Source organism: Vespula pensylvanica, chromosome 2 (assembly GCF_014466175.1).
Source record: "Vespula pensylvanica isolate Volc-1 chromosome 2, ASM1446617v1, whole genome shotgun sequence".
Taxonomy (NCBI): domain Eukaryota; kingdom Metazoa; phylum Arthropoda; class Insecta; order Hymenoptera; family Vespidae; genus Vespula; species Vespula pensylvanica.
In genome coordinates, this window is record NC_057686.1 from 18,466,645 (window position 1) to 18,489,299 (window position 22,655).

A 22,655-nucleotide genomic window follows, 5' to 3' on the forward strand; every position below is an offset into this window, starting at 1 on the left:
GTAGTAATGACAAATCGATGCGTACGAACGTAATTGATCATTAGCGCGAACGCGATCGTAGTAACTCTATCAACGGTTGCCTAACGACAAACCGCATCGCAACCCTGACCGGACGACATCGCGATTTATCAATTTAAAGCCTACACGTTATCCTTCCGTTCCCATCCGTTGTCCTACGAATCTACAACGCTACGAGCAAGTACTTACTTGTTTCGGGACGGTGCGCTCTACGAGAATTTTAAAAAGTTGCGTTTATACGTCCGTATTTCGCCTCGTACATCGATCCACGTAATAATAATATGTGACCATTCTAAATTTTCCTAGAAAGTCGACGCGTTAGGTTGGTGTGTTGGTTAAGTACGCTGGTTCCTTTCCGCTAAAGTTTCGCGGAGATTATATTTCATTTTCCTTTGTAGCCAATGGGAAGATTATTTTTCCACCATTGTAAAAATGTAAAGCGAGATATTAAAGGGATCGCCGCTAGTCCGCCTTATTTCGTTGTAGCTTTTCGCGTACGTGTGCACGCCACATAGATACGTATTTAAACGTAAAAATTCGCTTTATACGTCGGCTCTCAAATCCAAAAAAAAAAAAAAAGAAAAACGGATAAGCTTTCGTTTGTAAATCTCGTATGATAAATGGTAGCAGATCGGATACACGTTTGGCCGCTTATCGTTATTTTATGTTTCTCTTAAAACGTTCCTATAGGGAAAATATTTCGTGCATTGGCCACCACCATACGTATATATGCGATCGCTCGCGTATTATAAATGAAAAAGTGTCGACGGGACGAACGAAGAATGACGTTCCGAAAACACGCGCCTACGATTTCGTAAAACCGATAATCTCCGCGCGTTTCTGCGATAGACAGGAGAAATAGAACGTAAACTTCTTCGAATATAACGTCGAGGATAATAACGGGAGCGAGAAAAGAGTTAAAAATCGCTTTTACTCTCATCGAATCTAACCTCGAGGCGAATTTAACTTGGCAATTACGTTTAACGAAACCTAAGTCTTTTTCAAAGTCGGTTCGGATAATCGACGGTATTAGCATACATTTTTCAAGTAGTTCGATAATTCTTACCCTATTTTACATTTAAGTATGTAAATCCTGTATTTTTGAATACCACGAAGGTCCACGTCGCCGTAGGTAGCTCCCATCGGAGAAGAGGAAGAGATTATTTCCATCGGGATAAACGATCGTAAGAGGATTTTCATCTGGAGTTAGTTCGCGAGTTTTACGCGCGGCTCGCTGATTTCCGAGAGAAAAACTCTCGCCCTTCCGTCGTACCCGTCGATCGTCCGAGCCGCTAGACGATCCTCCTTAATAAACCTTTGACGACGATGAGAGCGATTTTACGAGCAAATTAAAAATGTTTCCAAATCCCCTCACCTATCCTCCCTCTCTCTCTCTCTCTCTCTCTCTCTCTCTCTCTCTCTCTCTCTCTCTCTCTCTCTCTCTCTCTCTTTTGCGAGATTAAACGTATTAATTCTTTACGTACTGGATAAAAATAATCGCTAAAATCTTCCAAGATTCTCACTTTTGTGATATTTAGTTCCGTTTGAGTGTCTGGTAGTGATCGACATTGCGCTCGGTTATGTATCCTACGTGCGTTGAAACAAACGCTACCGGGTGTCATTCGTCGCTTTTCAACAAGATTTTGTCCAAGATCCATTCGGAAGAGAACTTATTAATATTTGAAATCTTTCGGAAAGAGCTTATCGCACGAGGGACGGTAAGAGAATGAATAAAACAGCGAAGGATTAAACGCCTACCTTATTCGTCCTTTAGAACGTAATATCTATCGTCTATTTCCCTCACCGTGTGTATATCGAGCTGAACTTTTTGTCCGTCGCATGTTTTTGTTTCGCATCGGACACGAGAGAGAGAGAAAGAGAGAGAGAGAGAGAGAGAGAGAGAGAGAGAGAGAGAGAGAGAGAAAGAGAGACAGACAGAGAGAGCTTCGTTCTTCTTGTCCGCTTCCGAGACACTAACGAAACACAAGCATCGTCCTCCTTATTTACCTTTCTCCTTAGTCAGGATAATAGAGTGACGCACCAACCTGTCGCGTGCTTGCTTTCGTTCAGTTTTCTTTCCGTCTTTTTTTATTATCCGTTTACACGAGAGCGAAGTGAAAAGCAATGATCGATCGATCGGGCACTACGATTATCTCTTCCGATCCAACGATAAGATCGATTTTTTACAACAAAGAGACGACTCTCGTTGATATAATAAATATAATGTAATTTGAAAAGTCGATAATATATCGCAAAATTGAGGAATACAATTTATACGTTTTGTTTTGTCGAATCAAATAAATTACGATACGGTGAGCGAATTGCAAATTATTTGCATTTGTATTTTTATTTGGAAATTCTTTTGTTTCATTTCATTATTCCTACGCGATATATGTAAGCGCGTAATGAAAATCGTTCTCCTTTTCTAACTGACGTTCTATTCGAATCGTTTCATGAAAATACTAACCGTTACGGAGTCTTGTTACTAAGGTATATTCGCTTATTTTCGATAACCATTTTGAACCTTTTAATACAAATCTTTACGTTCCCATCGTTTTTACCGATAGGAAAAAATCTCTACGAGAGATACGCTTTTCTCGGAAAGACGAACGTTGCAACGCGGAAAAATGAATTGTTAAATTCCATATTTTTTTGCAATAACAAAGAATGGATTTTGAAAGGAAATTCAAATCCGTTGGTACGCGGACACGTCATAAGAATAAAAAAAAAGAGAGAGAGAAAAGAAAAAAATTAAAAAAATAAAAAAGAAAATGAAAGAAAAAAGGAGCAACCCGACGTTTCGTCGGTTTTAAATTCCTTCGCGCATTTTCTGCAATTTTCTACCCGGCATGAATCGTCGTCGGGAGACATTATTTTCTGACGTAACACGAGCGAGCGCGCGCGTTATAATTCGAAGACATTTCGTATCTCGAAGCTTTACAAAGAGAAAACAAAATAAGTTCGGAAGAAGAGAGAACGTGCTCTCGCTCCATCGTTCTCGAAAACGTTTCTCGGCGACGACGAACGAACGAACGCAACAACAAACGGTGAAGGATTTTTATCGGCCGAAAAGTTTCGCCGAGCGATTCCAATTTATAGCACGATACTATTTTATAACGCGGAACTAATGGTTCGATCGGATGGACGAGAGAGAGAGAGAGAGAAAGCGCGACGTGAAAAGCGAACGAGTGTGCGCGAGGAAGGAGAGAAAAGAGCAAAATAAAAAAGAAAAAAAGAAAAGAGAGTCGGCAGGCCTCTTTCGTGCGTCTCGCTTTTCCATGTCACGGAGAAAAAAGAGGGAGAGATCGCGTTCGACAGATGGTGCCGACGGACGATGAAGTCCGTTGAGACGCATCGACTCGAGGAAAACTCCGCGTTTTTTTTTCACGAATCTACCTACCCTAAACCCATCTAGAAGCGATTCCGCGCCATTTTTCCGCGACTATCTTTCTTCGACGTTTCCCGAACGCGTTCGCGTTAACATTCCATCGAGATGGATGGAGAGGAGAAAGATGTTTGTTGCCTGACAAATGCTTCGCAAACAATTAGTTTGGATATACGCGAGTGTACACAGTAGCGTACTATCCTATGTGTACATATAATACCTTTATCGATTCGAATAAATAACGTTCGAGTTATCGAATAAATGTTAAAACGTGATTACACCAACAGAAAGTGTTCATTCCGAATCGATTAAAGAGCGATACATTCTGCGCGTTACACGAGAGAGAGAGAGAGAGAGAGAGAGAGAGAGAGAGAGAGAGAGAGAGAAAGAGAGAGAGAGAGAGAGAGAGAGAGAGAGAGAGAGAGAGAGAGAGAGAGAGACATTAAATTATTTCTACATATGCCCCGTCAATATTTCGTTCCTCTATCGTTCATATTTTCCGTCTGCGACGGAAGATTCGGCGAAAGAAGAAAAGAAAGAAAAAAAAAAGAAAGAAAGAAAGAAAGAAAAAAGGGAAAAAAAAAGACGCTATACCGCCGAACGATAAGATAGCGCCTTCTTCCGTTTAGACGGAAGGACAAAAAGAAGAAAGTAAGATTTACACTTTGGGTCGCCGTTGAAAAAGTGAGACAAAGCGCGCGATCGACGTAACCGTAGCGGCCGAACGAGAAGACCGACAAAGAACGAACGACTTTGAAAAGATCGTACGTTGTTTATCCACGTTGCCGTCTCCTTTATTTCGTCTTACGTCGTTCGATTTCTATGGGCTCTTCTACGAAAACAATGCTTCTCCTCGGTCTCGTAATACAAATAAATTATACCGATGGAATTAAACGTAAATACCGAGTCAACGAGTCGTCTTTCTTAACCGGGTTTCCAAACGAAGAGGGATTTATTTGATAGATCGTTCGGTAACGACGCATTGGAACGTTAACGGAGTAAGCAGACGTCGCGGCATCGCGATATTCGGGCGATCCTGCATTTTTCTTCGAGACGAAGCTCTCGAAGAGAACGACGAGAACGGTTAACGAATATCGAATAGTTTGCGACGCTTACGGACTCGTAAACGTATCCGATTGATCAAATTATTATTATTATTATTATTATTATTATTATTATTATCGTTATCATTGTTATTACGCGACTCGTTTGGAGAAGGTTTCTCCGAGACGTTTCTATTTTCGATTCCTATATTTCGGGAGTCTTCCTATATTTCGTTTCGAAACTCTAACATCCTGGTTTCGCAAGAAGAAACGAACGTCACGGAAACGAGAGCAGTGGACGACGGCCGACGTAAAAAAGTCTCGACGTTAGCCGCGAAGGAGAATCGGGAAGGTATCGTCGTCTATCGAATATCGTAGCGTAGTCATCGTCACTCGACAAAGTTTAAAGAAGACGTGAGTTATTATTTACGTGGTCGTCTTGTTTTGCGGCTTGCCCGCTTCGGCAACGACATGGTTGGAGGTGTCGTGAGATCCTTGCACCTGCCCGTTGGCGGGGGCGACGGGAATGGTGATAGCAGTAGCGTTGGTAGCAACGGTAGCGGTTGCCTCTCTAGCATCGTTCTTCACAATTTTGGTCGCGCTCAGTGGCGTAGCGGTCAAGCACATTGTCCCACCGACGTCTTGTTTCCACGTTGCCGGCGAGGAGGTACGATCGCGGACGAGCACACCACCGCGATCGTTAGAAGTCACCAAGGAATTCTCGAGGAGCGGCTGCACCTCCGGCGGCACCTCTCGAAAGAGTACCACCGGCGCGAGGAGTCAGCGACACTTTCCGATAGCGCGAAGGTCACGCGCTCCTCTCGAGCGATACGGTGCTACGACGACGAAGCCTCGTCGAGCCACCTCTCGTGATAGACGAAAGAGTAACGACGCTTTCGGCGGATCGTAACGTAATTTTCGGAGGCCGCTTCTGCCGATCCTCGTCAAAAACGTCCTTTCGGGATCGGGCGCGCGAGCTCTCTCGTACGTTCTTCTTCGACGAAACGAGGAATTCGATTACGCGCCTATTCCGGCCCGTTCCTCGTTAACTCGACGTGCACACCTTTCCTCTTTCTCGTCGAACGAGAGAAAGAGAACGATTCGTAGAATTCGATCGTTCGGCCGATGGACGAAGACGGAAGGAAGCTTCGGTGACAGGTGTAGGAGCGCGCGCTCTCTCTCTTTCTCTCGCGCGCGCGCGCGATATATGTCGCGGCCAAGAAACGTGTCGTCGCGCGTACGATGCCGTACGTTCGCAGGTCCCACCTCGTGGCGCGCCGCGGGCCTACTGAGTGACTGACTGACTGACTGACTGCTTGGAGCCTCGAGCGACGAGCGGCCACGAGCCGCCCTGCGTGGGTGCACACGCGGTCCTACGCGCTGGGTGGGGAGACCGCGCAGCCGATAGGCCCCCGCCGGTCTCTCACTTTGGTGGGGACCTTGGCGCGCCAATCGCGAGCCACGCCGCTCGTACGCGCCGCCGCTCGACCCCCGCGACTCCGAGCACGGACGGCATTCGCTCGGCGCACCTCGCGCGGTGCACGTCGTCGACTTTTCACCGACGTTATTTTCTTCGACTTTTTTTCCCCGTTCCCTCGCCCTCTCTATATTCCTGTCAGAACCAAACAACCGAAGGGAGAGGGGGGATGGGGAGGGAGAGCAATGGGAGGGAGGGAGGGAGGGAGGGAGAGGAAGAGAGAATATTTATTTGCGTCGCGCGAGTGTTTCGCGAGTCGTCGTTTCGTCGTCGAGTCAGTGCGCGTTCGAATTCGATCGGTAGAAATTTCGTGTCGAAAATTACAAAGTGTCGTCTCGTTTCGATGTAAACCGAACCGTCGAACACGTGGGTGAAGTAACGCATGGGTGGAAAAAGATATACCGCGAGTTTCCTCGTTGTTCGGTCATCTCGGAGGGGCGACGAGCTCGATAAAATATTTCGTGTCCCGAACGCAAGATGTTTTTCGAGCGCGAGACCGACGCGACGACGGTGGCAACGAAAACCAGGTGCAAGATGTTTTCGCCACCCTCGACGAGTCTCTCGCGTATTTTTCACGAACCAGTGGGCCACTTGGCCACGTCACCTTTCACGTTATCCCTCTATTAACTCGAGACACGTTCGTTGCGTGACCACTCGGACCTGCCACGGGTAATCTACCTTCCGAAAACGTGCCCTTTAAGTATTTTATCAACGATCGGAGATCGACGTAAAAGACCGATCGTTCTTTTCTTTTTCTTTCTTTTTGTGACAGTTTTTTTTTTTTTTTGTGAAAAGTTTGATTTTTCGTTCTGTTTTGTACGAAACGTTTTGTTTTTTCTTTTGTTTGAAAAACTCAATAAATACATTTGCAATACATTACTCGATCATCGTCATTCTGCGTACCCCTTTGAAACTTCTCCTCCTTTCCTTCAAATCCCTTCGCAGCGATTTTGCTTCGTCGCCGACAAAATCTTCTTGAAGGAGCAAGAACTATTTCAGCGATCTTCCTTTTATGCTTTACGCGAGAAAAAGTGAGCAAGAGAGAAAAAAAAAGAAAACGCACGAAATTCTCGCAAACGCTCTCCAGCGATATAATAGCCGCTGTTTGTAATATTTTATAGGGTGCGAAATCGCTTCTTTGTCCTTGGCGATGGACTACGTAAAGGCGTTTGGTTATATTTGTCAAAGAAAATTTCCTATCCATTCGGCGAGAGAAACGGAGAACGAAATGCGACGAACGAGGAAACGAGCTATCGCGTCGCCTTTTCACGCTATTTTTCAAGGAATATCTGCTTTTATCGCTAGGATTTTCTTCGAGATCTGAAAATATACGCGTTTCGCATTATTCGAGGTACATTTTTCTCTTTCTTCTCCTTTCTTCATTTTTTCTGTTTTTTTTTTTTTTTTGGAGGAAAATCCTTCGACGATCGCGAGAGTATACAAGAGAAGTCACGTAACTCGTTACAAAGTCGTCGTCTTTCTTTCGAACGAGAGAAAATCCTACGTTGTTGACGTATCTCGAAGGACCAGGAAAAAGAATTTCTAACGAACGTACCTCCTTGTTTTCGATCTTATCGATTATAAATATTCTCGGATACGTTTCTTGGAATTTTATAAAGTGGCAAGGTGGTGGTGGGTCCAGGCAGAATTCGAGAGAAAATTCGTGTCTCTTCGTCGAGTAAAACTCAACCACGATGTGGAAGGTGGATGCGTATCAAACATCGAGCAGTGCCAGGGTTTCTCGAGCGTGCTCGATTCGACTTGTTCCCGGCTGCTATTCATAAATAATTCATCGTATCGTCTGCGCGAAAGGAGAGAGAGAGAGAGAGCGCGCGCGAGATAGTCGAAGAAACCTACGAGAGAGTTAATGAAAGATAGGCGAAGCGTGGGGGGAGAAGGATCGAGGAAAGAGACAGAGTATCCCCCCTTCTCTCTCTCTCTCTCTCTCTCTCTCTCTCTCTCTCTCTCGCTCGCTCGCTCGCTCGCTCGCTCGCTCTCTCACGGTCTATCTCTCCGACTTTAACAACACGAAATCTCCGTGCCGCGATGAAATTCCTGTGTACACAAGATAAGAGAGAAGCACGGCAACCTGCAGGCAGGTTCCTCGCAAATAAAATATCGTCTCGTGTCGAGGCAGAAGGGCCGAGGAAATCGTTGTAGCGGCGTTAAGAACGAACGAGAACGAGCGAGAGAGAGAAAGAGAAGAGTTTCGACGGAAATATGAAGAGAGGATATTCCGAGCAGGTTCCGAGTCGTGCGCTTGAAATTCGTTGTGAGTAGAAGCCTTAAGTCTCGGCGCTAGCGTACTCGCGCGGGTTATTCTCGCCCGTACACCCTCGTCCTCTTACGTCCTCCCATTCTCCATCGACTACCACTACCGCCGCTATAACCACTAACGCACCACCACCACCGCCACCCCACCACCGTTTCTTCTTCTTTCTCTTCTCTTTCATGGTTTCGAGTTTATGAAAAAGACTCTGGTTAAGACTATACGAGTATCGCGGTAGCGACTCGATTTCTAGCCAAAAATATTTCGTTATTCTAAAGCCAAAAACCTCCTTTTCCTTTCTTTTTCCTAATTATACTTCAACCATTTCGTCCGTTTTCTTTTTAACGAAAGGAAGTAAATTCCGGCATTTGTTGAGAACGCAATTTTATAAGAAAACGGCTCTCTTTTCTAAAGCATTTCGTTCCGGAAAAGTAGGAGAAAGTACGAGGAGCACTCGAAAGTCGCGAAACTCGAGGGAAGCGCGAACGCGCGAGAGAGGCACCCACGTTGTTTCCAACTTCTATTCGAGAGAGAAAAGAGAAGCTCTGCATCATTAATCACAAAGATAACGAGCTTTAAGGATCGGACGTTACATACAATTAGTTTCTTAGCCTTGGCTTAAGTCGTAATTAGTCTTGGAAAATGAAGAAGAACACCAAGGAGCTTCCTCCGGCAGGCTATCGTTTGCGAAGCGAGTAAGAACGATAAGAGGAGCATCTTTTCTCGGGGTAGTTTCGTTAAAGGTTAAAAGAGGATTCGGTCTTCCCCGTGGAAATAAGAGTAAGTAAATAAAAAAAGAAAAAAAAAAAAAAAGAAAAGAAAAGAAAAAAGAGGAAAAAGATCCAAAGATAAACGTCGACAATAAACGTGCGAGCAAAACGCTTCATCGGCCGATCGATTATACTCTCTTTCTTGCGATTCAGGACGATATCGCGTTAACGCGGTTGTTCCGTCTAACGTCTCTCTAGACCGACTGCCCGTCGTCTTCGAACGGGCATCCGTTCGTCCCCGGTCATATTCTTCCGGAGCGAAGTTAAATCTTTAAATAACGCGCCAGACGTTCCTCCCAATTCGCTCGCGAATCGAAGAAAGACGGGTAAAAAAAGAAAAAGAGAGGAAAAGTTAAAAGAGCAAAAAAGAAGAGAGGAGGGGAGAGGAGGGTAAGAAGGAATAAAGAACGGGAGATCGTTCTCGTCGTTGAGCCAAGAGGAGCAGGAAGACGTTGATGCTTCGCGGGTCGTACGAGATACAAGCTACGTCGCCGCTCTTCCTCCTCCTCCTCCTCCTCCTCCTCCATCTCCCACGCTCAAGATTCCTTCGCATGGGTAACGATGCGGCGTATAAAATGCAGAGCAGAAACACAGTAAGAACGGTCGTCCCCCACCCTTTTCTGTTCTCCAGCCCTATCCTACGGTAAGATATTCCAGTGGAATAGTAAAACACAGGACCTCGAGGTTTTCTTCTTCTTTTCTCATTTTATCCGTTCACCTTGCGCATCTTTCTTCCACTTCCACCCCAAAGAGGAACCCTTTCTCCCTTTCTACCCTCCAGCGAACTCCTTTACCGTTTCAATGTCGCGCGTGCGAGAGAGAGAGAGAGAGAGAGAGAGAGAGAGAGAGAGAGAGATAGTATCGATTTATCCGAACTCGGCCCTTTATACCGCGCCCTTAGCCGCGTTTTTTCTTCTCTTTTCTTTCTCCTTTTTAATTCCAGTCGAACGGAGAAAAGGAGTAACCGATTCGTTTCGTGATAAAAAGGTCGATCAGGGATCGGACGTTACCTGCGAAACAACGGCGGCTCGCGCACGAGCAGATGAAAGTCGTTCTCGGAGCACACCTCGCGGTCCCGATGGTGGACCGCGCATTTGAAGCTCCTCGTCCGTTTGCCGCTCATCTGGAAGCAAACAAAAAAGAAACAAAAACGTGTAGAATAAGAAAATGTAGTCCGAGTTTGGAGGAATCTCACAATGAAAGCAGCGTTCGAGAATGTTCTCTAAAAAAGAAAATCGAGAGGCTCGGGGGCAAGAAAAGTTTGGCACGCTGCCCTCGCATAAAATTTCTCTAGATCAAACGATCCGACGGCTGCTATCAAAGAAGACGCGAGTCGAGGGAGTCCGAAGAGGCTGCTAAACGAGGCGGTTTCCCGGAGCTTTGGCAAGATCATTTTGAGTAAGGCCGCTTGCGGTCTTCCTCGAAGCACGAAGTCTGATATTTGGATCAGGATCCGTTAACGCTGTTAGGCAAATGTAAGCAAGAACGCTCGCAGCAAACTCCGAGACGTTAAGTTACGTAGGTGTGCGCTCTTCTCGGTTAGGTATGTATGCAAGTAAGTACATACGTATGTATGTATTCCTTCTCTTAACGTCGAGAGCAAGCAGGTGATTGCGCGCGCGCGCACTCTGGTCAAACACAAGAACGTCCTCTTATACCGGTACTTTGCGTTCGTGTATACAAAGCTAAGTACGCGGACCAGTAGCGTAGAATCTCCTAGGAGAGTAACGTGTAAGGAAAATTTGTCGAAATTCGTTCTCGTTCGCGAGCCTCGCTCCTCGAATCCTAAAATTATATCGGAACGTTTCGCGGTAACATCCTGGAAATTACCGCTAAGATATCGAATTACCGGTACGAACGAGCCGGGCTCGATTACGTACCAAAGTAATCGACCGGCTAACGTCCGACGAACGAACGAACGAACGAACGGAGATCGATCCGGGGCCGCGATTCGCAAAATAACCGTCCTATCCGTAGCACGGAATATTCCCTCCGGCGTTCTCCCCCAGGAGTTTCGCCTTTCGACGCGAGGGAACGCGAGACTCTCTTATTTCGTACATACCTACGAGTATTATCGTTATAATTCGAAACGCCGTCTCGGCAGGGTCGCTCGTATCCCTCTGATTACGACGCCACTGAACTTCCTTATGGCTCTAGACGAAGGCGAAGGAAGACGAGGATCGAGTTTCGGTCTCGCTGCGGCTACCACGAGGGGGATGCGCCAGGACGGGGCCTGCCGGGGGTGGCTCGGTAGGACCGCGCATGCGCTTGCTCCTTGCTTGCACGTTTGATTGCCAAAAAGAAGGCCGAGAAAAGAAGAGGAGGAGGAGGAAGAAGAAGGAGAGGAAAGCTCGTGACAGGAGGTAAATTTAATTTGCTTTCAAATCGTCCTTCCTCTCTCGTCAGGTCGGAGGGAGAGAGGGAGAGAGAGCTACTTTGGCCTTCTTCCTCTCCGCTTCGTCGATTTTTCATTCTTTCTGCTCGTTCGAGAACGTTTAACGATTCTCCCTACTTACCTCTCTCTCTTCCCCCCCCCCCTCTCTCTCTCTCGCTAAACAGCAACGACGGCCGAAGGAAAAAGGAAGAAGGTAGATTTTCGAAGAAAGTTGTCTCCGCGAAAACACGTAGAACGTCGGTACGGCTTGTATGTAGGTTGGTCGTCTCGAACGAGCAATCACGGTCATAGGAGGACCCATCTGCAGGATTACTCGGCTGTCTATAATAGTGGTATTAGGCGCTTCCACCTTGCAGCTGAGTTTCTCCCTGCTCCTCTTTCCATCTACCGAGCGTTCTCTCCGTCTACTTTCTCGAGGCTCTTCGATTACGAAAAGTCTGCCTCACCGTGCCACTCTACTAACTTGACAGTCACTAAGGGATGCTCGAGGATCGATCCTTCTAGCTAGCTATATGCAACCTGATGCATTTTAATACGCTGCCTATCGCGAAGCCCTTGCCCACATTTCCCTCCGAATTTTGCAACAAATAGATACGTCGGTGTAAAAAATCATCCCTCGAAAAGGAGCAAAGAGTACGGTAGCTCGAAAAATTAATGTCAGCTCGTAATGCGATCATTATATAATTAATTAATCAGCCTCTAGCACAAACGTGAAAATGCATTATTTATCGGATTAAGTAACGCAAATACGGAAGGCGATTTTTCCTTCGCGTTGCTTCGCTATCCAATATCCATTATTTAATCATGCATTACTTTGTCGATCTTCGTTCGAACGAGATTATCCAGCCGTTTACTAACTCCCGTTGAAATGTTTAACGATAGTTACATAATACCAAACGGTACCATTATCCCGTAATCCAAATAAGTATTCTGTTACTGCGCGCGCCTACGTTCGCTTCATTCCTCTTTCTCTCTGTAGGACGAATGATTCATTAATTCAATTAACGTTGCATCTTTTAAGCGTCAAAATGGAACGTCCTCGCAAAGGCTCGCGCGTTCGGTTTATCGGTAGCTACACCGATCTATGAATATTCCAAAGCGCATCGTTTTAACCGCGTATATTCGAGCAAACAGAGGGAATATTCTTCCTTTGAACGCGCTTTCCTGTTTCGAGTCTCCGTTCGAGATCATCTCGTTCGGAAGAAATTCGTTTCGGGAGTTCTCGCCTATATCGATCTTTCGGCTTTGAATTTCGTAGAACAGAGGAGGAGTTTTACGTCTCGACGAGCACTGCCTTCTCGAATTTCGACGATTCTTTGCTTTTTCCTTTTTCTTTTGTTTCCCTTTGTTTTTTCTCGTCCACCTCTCATCGACGAAAACTCGGGGATAGACGTTCGGTTGTACCGTCGTACGTGGATAAACGAACGGTGTCAGTCGAACGCGGAGAATCGAGTCGACATTTGTTTCTCTTTGCTCGATCGTTTCATCGATGTAATACGATTGAATACGTTAATACGGCTTGTCCCGTATAATATATACGTACGTACGTACGTACGCTTATATTATCCACGTACATGTAACTATTATCAAGAGATACGTATTTACACGTGGTACATTTAGTATGCATGTATCTACGGTATATCCATTTTACGCGTTATATACGTACGATGCATTCGTTAGGTAAATGCCTGCTATAAATATGGACCCGCGCTCGTACATCGAAATACTCGTCTCGCGCGATAATCGATGGAAATCGTGATTAGCGATTTGGAAAACATCGTCGAGGCACTGTATCGGCGAAAGATCGAGAGGAATCGATACTCGGACGACCTCGCGACGGTGGGTGCGCGCGCGTAGACGCGGATACACTTGGAAGGAATTTTGCCGATTTTCGAGATCCTCGGCGAATCAGCCGGACATCCGACGTAATCCTTTCGAGATCAGCGCGAGACGTGCTTTCGCCGAAGGCTCGGAAGAGTGGCGGAGGAGAGATCGAGGTCGGTTCGGTGGTCGTACGGCGACGCGCCACCAAGCTCGGCCATTATCGCGCGAACGTAGCAAATCCGAAGCGACGAGTCAGCCCATCGTAAATACAGGAGAGTACACGCGCCGAGTTTAATTCGATTAGGGCGCGATCATCGGATTGCTCGATCGTCCGGCATCCTGAGTTCGCCGTTTCTATTCCATTCTCTCGGCAACTGCACGATCCGCACGCTTCCCCGACTAATGCTCCTTACGATGGATAATCGCTCGTGCGAGTTACGTATTCATTTTCAAACGTTGTACTTACTTATCGAACGACGAATGCGTCAACGATCGACAATCGAATCCTTCGTGACAACATCGATCTCTAGGCGGGGCGCTTATCGCGACGAGTGCTTCGATATTTACCCATCCACGTCTCCTAAGTATGTTTGCGCGGGTTTACTCGACGCTACTTCGCGTCGTCGATGCGTCGAGCGTGAATTTTTCCAATTTTTTATCGGCAATCGCGAATCCATTCGATTTCGATCGAATCGAGTCGAGCGACGAGCGAGTCGGAAACCGACGTTTGTACGGGCGGTGGGAGAGGAGGGTGCATCGCGTTTACCCTTCGTGCCGGGCCTAATGGCACGGATTTCATTATGTTGCGTTTACACGGACGCGCGGGAGAACGCAAGGGTTATCCAACGAGTCGCCGTCAGGCCGGACGATTCGGTATGCTAAATTGTTGTCCGAGCAAATTTGCTGCCCTCCGACTCTGGATTCATCCCCCCCTCCCCCTCTCTCTATCTCTAATTTCGCGAGAAAACGCAGCGCCCTTTCGGTTACCGAACGTTAAGGAAGCTATCAAACGATCGATAATCGTAAAGCCATCGTTGCTCCTACGTCATCGTAGCTGGCAACGATAAAATATCATAAATGTACGCTCCAATAACGAGAGGAGCGATAGCAAGAGCGGAGAAGCGGCGTTTTGTTTGCACGTCAATCTGCATAATTATCGAGTGTCTCGATGAAATCTCCGAGATCTAGCTCGACGGGGTAGTCGTTCGGATCGATGAACAGGAGCGAGCGGAGGATCCGGAAGGTAAGAGCCGTGGGCTTCGCTTTAAAGCGCGGTAAACATCGAGAAGCTCCGTTATGGAAATCGAGGCGCGTTACGCGCGTGAAAAGCCGCTTTCCGCGCGACGCCTCGCCGCATATTCGCTTGTAAATTTCTTGCCGTCGCCTTACATCCCTTCGCCCCTACCTCTACTCCCCTCCGCCCCGCCAGCACTTTTTTCTAGAGTACGATCGAAACTCCTAGCTCGCCCGTTGCCACGAGCCAAATGGATATCACCTTGCGCGAGATGGACTGGGATCATTGCTAGCTGCTGGGATCATTGATTGAGCCTACCTTGGGAGGAGAGAAAAGGAAAAGAGAAGAAGAAAAAAGAAACGAAGAAAAGAGAGGAACATAAAGGAAGGAAGAAGGAAAACAAGAAACATTAATCGCTTGCGAACGAAACGAAGACCATTTTTCTTTCGTTAATTCCCTGAACGCGAAGTAATTGGACGTTGTCTTAATCCGTTTCCGAGGAGGAAGGGCGTTTTAAGCGAGAAAGAAAAGGTTCCTTTACGGCTCGCGAGCAACTCGAGATTCTATCTCCTAACGACGAACCCACCCACTCCCTCCCGATGCGTGACCGGGGTCAAGATGGCACCGTTAGACGGCGTTTTCCACGAGTGTGCTCTCGCTCGCTCGAGGAAAGAACACGTACCGCCGCGAAAATAAGCTCCGAAGTTATAAGCGCCGTGGGACGCACGGGAACGCGAACGATCTACGTGTTTATTAGCCGGCCAATAGGAAGATCCTCCCGTTATATCCGTCGGTCCGGATATACCTACTTATCCATTACCCGTTACAACTACGTTCCCGTTATCGGTCCTTTGTACGAGGAAAATTCCTTTCTCGTCGAATTATTACGCGTCGATCGTAATATTCGGCATTTTCCGTAATATCGCTGATACACGGAACGATCGAAAATTGAGATCGCTCGCGTGTAAGCTCTCGCAAACGTTTAATGAACGTTCATATCGCACGAACCGATGAAAAGAACGAATAGAGAGGAGTCTTATTGTCGGTGAATACGTCAGAGAGTACGTCGAGATGGAACCCCGAAGAAGCGATATAGGAGCGAGAACAAAAGCAAATAGGTAGAAGGAGGATGCGGGCGTACGGCGGCAGGGATTCCGCGAGAACACTAATCCCTCGTTAGTAAGGATTATGGCATGCGCTACTGCATCGCTACGAACGTGCAAAGCACTTTGACATGGCTGCGTGTCAAGTTGCAACGTAGCTAGTTACTTGTTCCGATAAGTACATCTAATTGGCACACACTGTTTCGACGCTAGAAACTGTCCGATTGCCTCCCCTCTACGTTTGTCTCTCGATAGAGAATCCAGTTAGTAGTTCCTGTCGTGCGGCTCGAATACCGACGCATTGCGGGACATTGAAAGCCGGATTCGATAGCGGATATTATGTCGTTGCGAAACTGATTCAAATATCGATCGCGCACGATCTAGCAAATTTCCTGGCTAGTCGACGGAGTCGCGAGACTCTTTCGATCGATTAGACTCCTTCACCCGCCGTAAACTTTATTCTCGAAAATTTGATATTATGGTAACGAAAAGAATCGCTCTCGACTGTACTTTCAAGATCTAAGCTTTTCTCTTCTACAGGTGGTTGAGAAAGGAGATCGGGATTTGTCACGAGCGAGGATTCGGGAATACGCCCGACGGCAGGAAGCTTCGTGACTCTCGGCTGGTTGCTTCGGCCCGAGGAGAACGAGATCGACGCCACCCTTTCCCGACTCCTCGTCCGAGTAAGTTCTAGGTCTTCCTCTCGAACATGTAAATATTTTAGGAATCGCGCCTTCCACCGAATAGAGACGAGAACGTCTCGAGAACGTCCAGATCGATATATCTTCCTGGCCTTCCCAATGTTTTCGTAACACTTTACACGCGGACACGATAAAATTATTAAGAGAACGATCGTTCGAACTTCTGTTCCAACGAAACAGGAAACGATCGAGTTCTTTGCCTATCTCTGAGAGAGCCACTATACGAGGAATTTAGAGGCGAATTTTACGCGCGGGGTTCGACGTAATATTCGACATCATATATATTACTTGTCAATTAAATAGGACCGCGGTAGATGCGTGCAAAGCGAGTTAACGGGAGACATACCGGTGGAAAAGTATCGAACCGTGAAGGTAGGCGATAGAAGAGAAAGGATGTAACGAAAGCCGACGCTTGCGAAAACAACGTTACATAGCCGGAACGAAGTATAGTAGTAGTCATCGTCGAAGGAAATGCGTTGCATCCTTTTTCCTTCTCCTCTCTTCTTCCTTCGCCTTCTCTTCTTCCTGCACCTCCTTTTTTCCCTCTAATTACATCGGTAATTATGAAAGTGCCTTATTATTATCAGCTAGAACTCTCTGGCTCGGCGGCTCTGGTAACGAGCGAACGGACGCGGACGTTGCAATATTCGTACAAACGTTTCTCCCGTTGATCGTTGCTTTATTTTCTATGCCAACTACGAATTGCTTAAGCGAAGGACTTCGATATGTAAAGAAATTATGTACCATTTTTTGCCGGCTCCAAAAGTTGCACTACATTTTATCCGGAAAGAGCAATTAGACGCGTTATTCAAGTTTCCACTTTGAAAGCATTTCGGCAAACTAATTTGCGACGTTAGCTTAACCATGCCTGGTTTCTCATAACGTTGAATGTACGAGTACGTTGGTATTAGAGCTTATCGTTAATGCGTCCATTATATACATATACATACATACATATATATACACACCCACACACATATTGGTGCGTCCATTATATGCATATATACACCGTGTACGCTCTTGAGGAGATGCACGTCAAAGGGTTACAAATAAATATTCGCACGGCCTTGACGTTGGGATAACCGGCCATGCTAATTGTGACGAATGAGTTAAAAGGGGAATTTGAAAACGGAAAGGCCATGAGCGAAAAAGAGGTATAGAAAGGGGAATAGAGGTGGAAAACAACGAAACGAATAAATTTCACGTTTCGAAGCAGAGAGTATCGTCGATCTTCGTTGACGCGAACGATCGATCGATTCTTCTCGTTCGACGATCGCCTTCGTTTCGTTTAACGCTTTGACGCCTCCCCTTCTGTTTTTTCTTTTTTTTTTTTTTCGAACGCATCGATCGCGTTGCTATTAATTGACTCTCATTCGACGAACGTTCATCGTACGCTACGATGGTATTTTGAATATAGATAAACTGCAGTCCGTATACAGTATCCGATATCCAATTTCAATAGATCCATGCAAATATCTTTCACAATTTAATAGCTATGCCAAGAAATTAACATTCTATATAGAAGTGAAATGGTTTGGAAAAAGACATATCTTGGATAGATCAATCTTCCTCTATAGAAAGTTAATTATTGTTTGCACCGATAACATATAGCAATTAAAATAGGACATCCCGAATAGACGGGTATTTGTATGAAATAAATCAAGATACGACTCTCGGTTGCATCGAGGTTTATTACCGATGAAGTACCAATTAATTAAGTACTTTGACAGTCGTATAAATTAGAGAGAGTTCCGGATCGATAGCGAAGGAAGAAGAAAGGTCGAAGAAAAGGAAGGAAGTGGTAGGGAGTTGGCGAGGTATTGTGAAGTCGCTCAAACTTGGACAAAAGACTGGTGAGATAGAAAGAACAGGGCGTGTGAGAGAGAGAGAGAGAGAGAGAGAGAGAGAGAGAGAGAGAGCGAGAGAATGGCGAAGGGTAAAATGGATCGAATAAAGAAGGTCGAAGGCATAACGGGCGAATATGTATTTTTAGCCATCTCTTAAAGAAGGCATAAAGCTGCGGTCGATTACCGCTGCGAAATAAAAATTCCGTTCTCCCACCGTTCCGTTCTCTTCTCTTTCAGAAATCACGAAGAAGGGTACGATAATAAACGAGCCAAAGTTCGCTTTAATGAATCATCGACGCGTTAAATCAAGTAGAAACTCAAAGTAGGTATTTCGATATCGTACCGAACATTGTGCTCGCTGAAAAAGGTTTGTCTCGGAAAAGTCTCGACAAAGAACCGTCATTTTTCGATGGACGACGATACACCAAGATTAAAGTTTCGTCCGACGTCTTACTATGATTACCCGACGTTCTATCCAAAATGCCAACGAAGCGGGTGAACGAGCGAACCGACGGATAGATCTTTGGGATACGACGGGACGAACACGAAGGACGAGCCTCGGAATCGATAACGAAAGAATTTCGAACGGGTCGAGGTTATCCGATAAACGCGAAGGATGGACAAAGGAGGCGGAAAGAGGCCGTAGTCCGAGACCAAGGAGCGCACGGATGAAAATTTCATTTCGTCGTATATCCTGCGCGATGGTTGCGCGTGGATACATCAAACGTGGAAGATGTAGATTTACGAGAGAGAGAGAGAGAGAGAGAGAGAGAGAGAGAGAGGGAGAGGAAGAATATTTTCGGAACAAGTAAAATTATCGAACCTTCTTTCATAGCCTCTTACACACGTTAGATAAAATTTATCCGACGTGAAATCGACGTTTACGTTCCCGTCACTCGGCGAATCGAAAGGAGAATTACTTATGTAGCGATAAAAGTTAAGCCGACAGAAAGTACCAGTCGTATTTTCCAAGGATCGACGATAATGTCGTTTCAACGAGTTTAGTGTAGTTTAGCGTAGATTAGAGTACGAGGAAGCCGCTTCAAAAGGAACGCGACGTCGAGGTTTACTAGCCTCGCTCGTTTCTAAATTTATGCTCTCGAAAACGCGCGACACCATCGTTCTACCGATTGGCACGAGTTTCGATAATGGCAAAGCCGTCGACGCGTGGTTCGGGCTATACGTCAAAGTGAATTACGGATACAATGATCGTAACACGGCGTGCTGTATCGAAAGCTGAGAGGGTAAGAGGAGGAGGAGGAGGAGCAGGAGGGGGAGAGGGAGATGGAGGAGAGCGGAGAGAGGAGACGTCGAATGGAAACGTTGTAATTCCATTATTGGTTTAATCAAGACGAACACGCTGCACTTGGACCGGACGAGACCGATTTGTATCGGCGAAAGATGATCGATCGTTTGATAAAAAATCACCTACCGACAAACGAAACGATAGGAACTCGCGTTATTAGACGTATCGACGCTTTCATTCGCAGAAAAAAAAAGATTTTCATTCGTATTATATGCGTGTACATACTCGTTTTACTCGCCGACGTAAATTTGTGTCGAAGAGAGATAAAAAAAAAAACAAAGAAAAACAAAGAAGGAGAAAAGAAAAGAGAAAAGAAAGAAATATAACAATGATAAAAGCATCGAATAACGGTAAACATATTTAACACCGGCCCGTAACGAGACGAAGCAGGGTTGGTAGTGGCGAAGTAGCACCGCCGCGGCCTGATTAAAGTGTATACACATTTTCTCCCAGCAACATGTACGTATATGCATGTACACGCTCGTATATAGTTACCTTGCGAGGTGCCCGCTAGCGTGGTTAACAATTTTCGCAACGCTCGCCGGAGATAATAATTATTCATCACGAGTATTCGTCAGTACGATATTACGCATGAGCCACAATTGTACCGCTTAAAAGTATATTATAAATAAGGAAAGAGAGTCGTGTTTCCGAGTTAATTGGATTTAGTTGGGAAGCGCTATTACCTTTGGTGTTATTCGACGAATAAAAAAGGAATCGCGCGTTGTCAGGACGATGCGGTATCCGGCATTAATCGCGAAGAATCGATCAAGACAAATTTTTCTTGAAAGAAGGATCCTAAACGGACTCGCGATTTAATGACACGGTAAAGCATCGCGCGAGAGAAATAAGAGAAAAGAGGAGAGCATTCTTTTCCTTTCTCGTTCCGCTCCACTTTCTTGGTCCATTTTATTTCCCGTCGCAAAGCAAAGCTTTTTCTTTTTTCTCTCTGTGTTTCTTCCTCGCCTCCCCACTCTTCCCCTCTCTCTCCTTTACCTCTTTCGCGTGGCAACGCGTCTATCCATCCACTTTTGCTGAGAGACTTGAAAAGAGAGAACGAGGAAGAAAAAGGGAGGAGAAGCTCTTACTCCTTACTTCATTACGACTTAATTCACCTCGGCAAGAAACTCCTCTCCGCTGCCGGCAAGGACTCACGATAGCTTGTTCTTCGAGGAGAAAAAAGAAGGAGAACGAGAGAAAAAAGAGAAGGAATCGAGGGAGGAAAAAGAAAACGCGAGGCGCGGCGCCATGGCATATAAGTGCAAAGAAAAAGAACGAGAGAAATTTTTCTCCGAAGTAGATTTTTTTCCTTTCAATAATCGAATAACGTTACCGTATTTCTTTTTGTCATCGTAATCTTTCCACCGATTCCAATTTTATTTTCTCGTCGTTGTACCTACTCTACGAACACCTGTACGCGTGCACCCGCTCTCTCTCTCTCTCTCTCTCTCTCTCTCTCTCTCTCTCTCTCTCTCCACCGACTCACCGGGTTCCCGATCTGAATAAAAAGGAAGAGCAAGGAGCTCGGCAAATTGATTGGTCGAACGGAGGAGTAATCCCTATCTTGTACGTAGCCGGATATTAGTAATTTCGATAAGAAGGATCGGACGAAGCTTTGGCCAAGAAATAAAATTGGTGAGCTGCCCTAATTTACTTGGGAGAACGAAAACAATGCGAAGAAAAGGAAAAAGGAGGATAAGGAACGGAGGACGAAGATGAAAGAAAGAAAGAAAAAGAGAACAAAAGGAGAAGATGAAACGGTACGGGTATTTACCGGGCCGGTAATAAAATTATATTGTTACATTAAATTGTTATAAAGTTATAATGGATATCGCGGCATGGCTCGAGGCTCGACAGCACCTTACAACGATTATGCCAAAAATTCTATCGAAATAAGTCCGATGCTGAGGTGGGACGGCGAGCTTGTACGCCCTCTTTTTGCTCGAGTTTAGCCGATCGTCCGATAATAATTATCGGCTGTTAACCCTTTGGTCCTACGATACACGATCTTTCGACGTGTCCGACGTTACTTTAAATCTTCATCCCTTATTACGTGCACTCTAGCTGTCTAAGAAGGATCGACGGAGACGAGACTTTCTTTATTTTTGTCGAATTTCGAATTTCGAGATCGAATCTCACGACAATAGGAAAAAAGTAGGGGTCGTTCCGATTCTCGTGACTCGAACATCGACTACTTTCCTAAATCGCTTCCATTCACGGAGATATCACGAAATCGTTTCAACGAGGAACGAACTTTCCCGAAATGTCTTGGCTAACACGCTAATATGTAATCGATGAAACAGAACGCACGTCTACGAGGCAGTGGTACCGTCAAACGTCCGTCGGATTTCGTCCCTTTCACGTAATACCCTTTCAAACTTTATTGCAACTTTGCAAAAGTCGTCTCTACGGAACGCGTTAGAAGTTGTACAAGTTTGGAAATCGCCGCTATCAAGATGGTCACGTGAATACCTACGTACGTACGTACGTACGTACCTACGTGCATACGTAGAAAGTTACATAGGTAGGTACATAGGTACATAAATGTATGTATACAGTGTCCAAACGAACTACGTGCCGTACGTTGCGTCCAATTTTACTGCAAAATAAATTTCGAAAGCTCTTTGGTATACTTGCATTTTAACGTACAAACATTGTACAAATTGCTATTTCTTTCTTTGAAAAACTTTTTACGGGCATCCTGTTGAATATAAAAATCTTTGAGAAATTTCTTTCTACCCTTACGTAGGAGACAACGACGGCGTCGACGACTACGACGGCGACGATGACGACGACGACGACGAAGAAGACGAGGATGACGGTAAATGACGGAAACGAAGTCAAAGTAAACCACCCTTTTCGAAGTTTCAGGTAGATTCGTGAAAGTTACGACCGCGAAGACGCGAGAGCTCGGATAACTTGAAAGTTTACGTGCGCGTGGAACGCTACCAAAAGCGAGGAAGAGTCAAATGTCTTACGTTGTAATTTCTATGTCACGTGTATGCTCCGTGCGAGTGCTTTAGTCTAACTTTTGCGTCAAATTTGTCGGTTTTGATGTTTCAAAGAATCTACCGAATCTTTTTCGACGCTTACGGCACCAATGTTTTATCCTTGTTAGCAATTCGTAAGTTCGAGTAAGTGCACGTGTTCTTGCTTAAAAAATAAAATTAACGTTCTAACGTTTCTTCGAATTATCAAGACCTGAAAAGTGATTTCAAAGAATCGTTCATATATGTACTTTTAACGTTTGAGTTCTCTTATGATAAACAAAAAAAAAAAAAAA

At 45.5% G+C, this 22,655-nt stretch overlaps 1 protein-coding gene and 1 long non-coding RNA gene across 5 annotated transcripts in view; one reads left to right on the forward strand and one right to left on the reverse strand.

Annotated features, from left to right (window-relative positions):
- The window catches only part of LOC122638148 (protein rhomboid), a 247,900-nt gene that overhangs the window by 93,686 nt on the left and 131,559 nt on the right, over positions 1–22,655 (reverse strand). For both annotated transcript variants that reach the window (XR_006329357.1, XM_043830894.1), the window contains exon 5: positions 9,973–10,085. Coding sequence is in view for 1 of the 2 variants with exons in the window: in XM_043830894.1 (XP_043686829.1) it covers positions 9,973–10,085 (113 nt within the window). In the remaining variant the exon portion in view is untranslated. The remainder of the gene's footprint in view (positions 1–9,972; positions 10,086–22,655) is intronic.
- LOC122638159 overlaps positions 7,921–22,655 on the forward strand; it is a 43,472-nt gene continuing 28,737 nt past the window's right edge. For 2 of the 3 annotated variants that reach the window (XR_006329359.1, XR_006329361.1), the window contains exons 1-4: positions 8,490–8,972; positions 9,950–10,505; positions 11,120–11,325; positions 16,059–16,201. This is a non-coding gene — a long non-coding RNA (uncharacterized LOC122638159). Of the gene's footprint in view, positions 8,196–8,489; positions 8,973–9,949; positions 10,506–11,119; positions 11,326–16,058; positions 16,202–22,655 lie in introns of those variants that run through there. The other variant, XR_006329360.1, reaches the window with a different exon arrangement.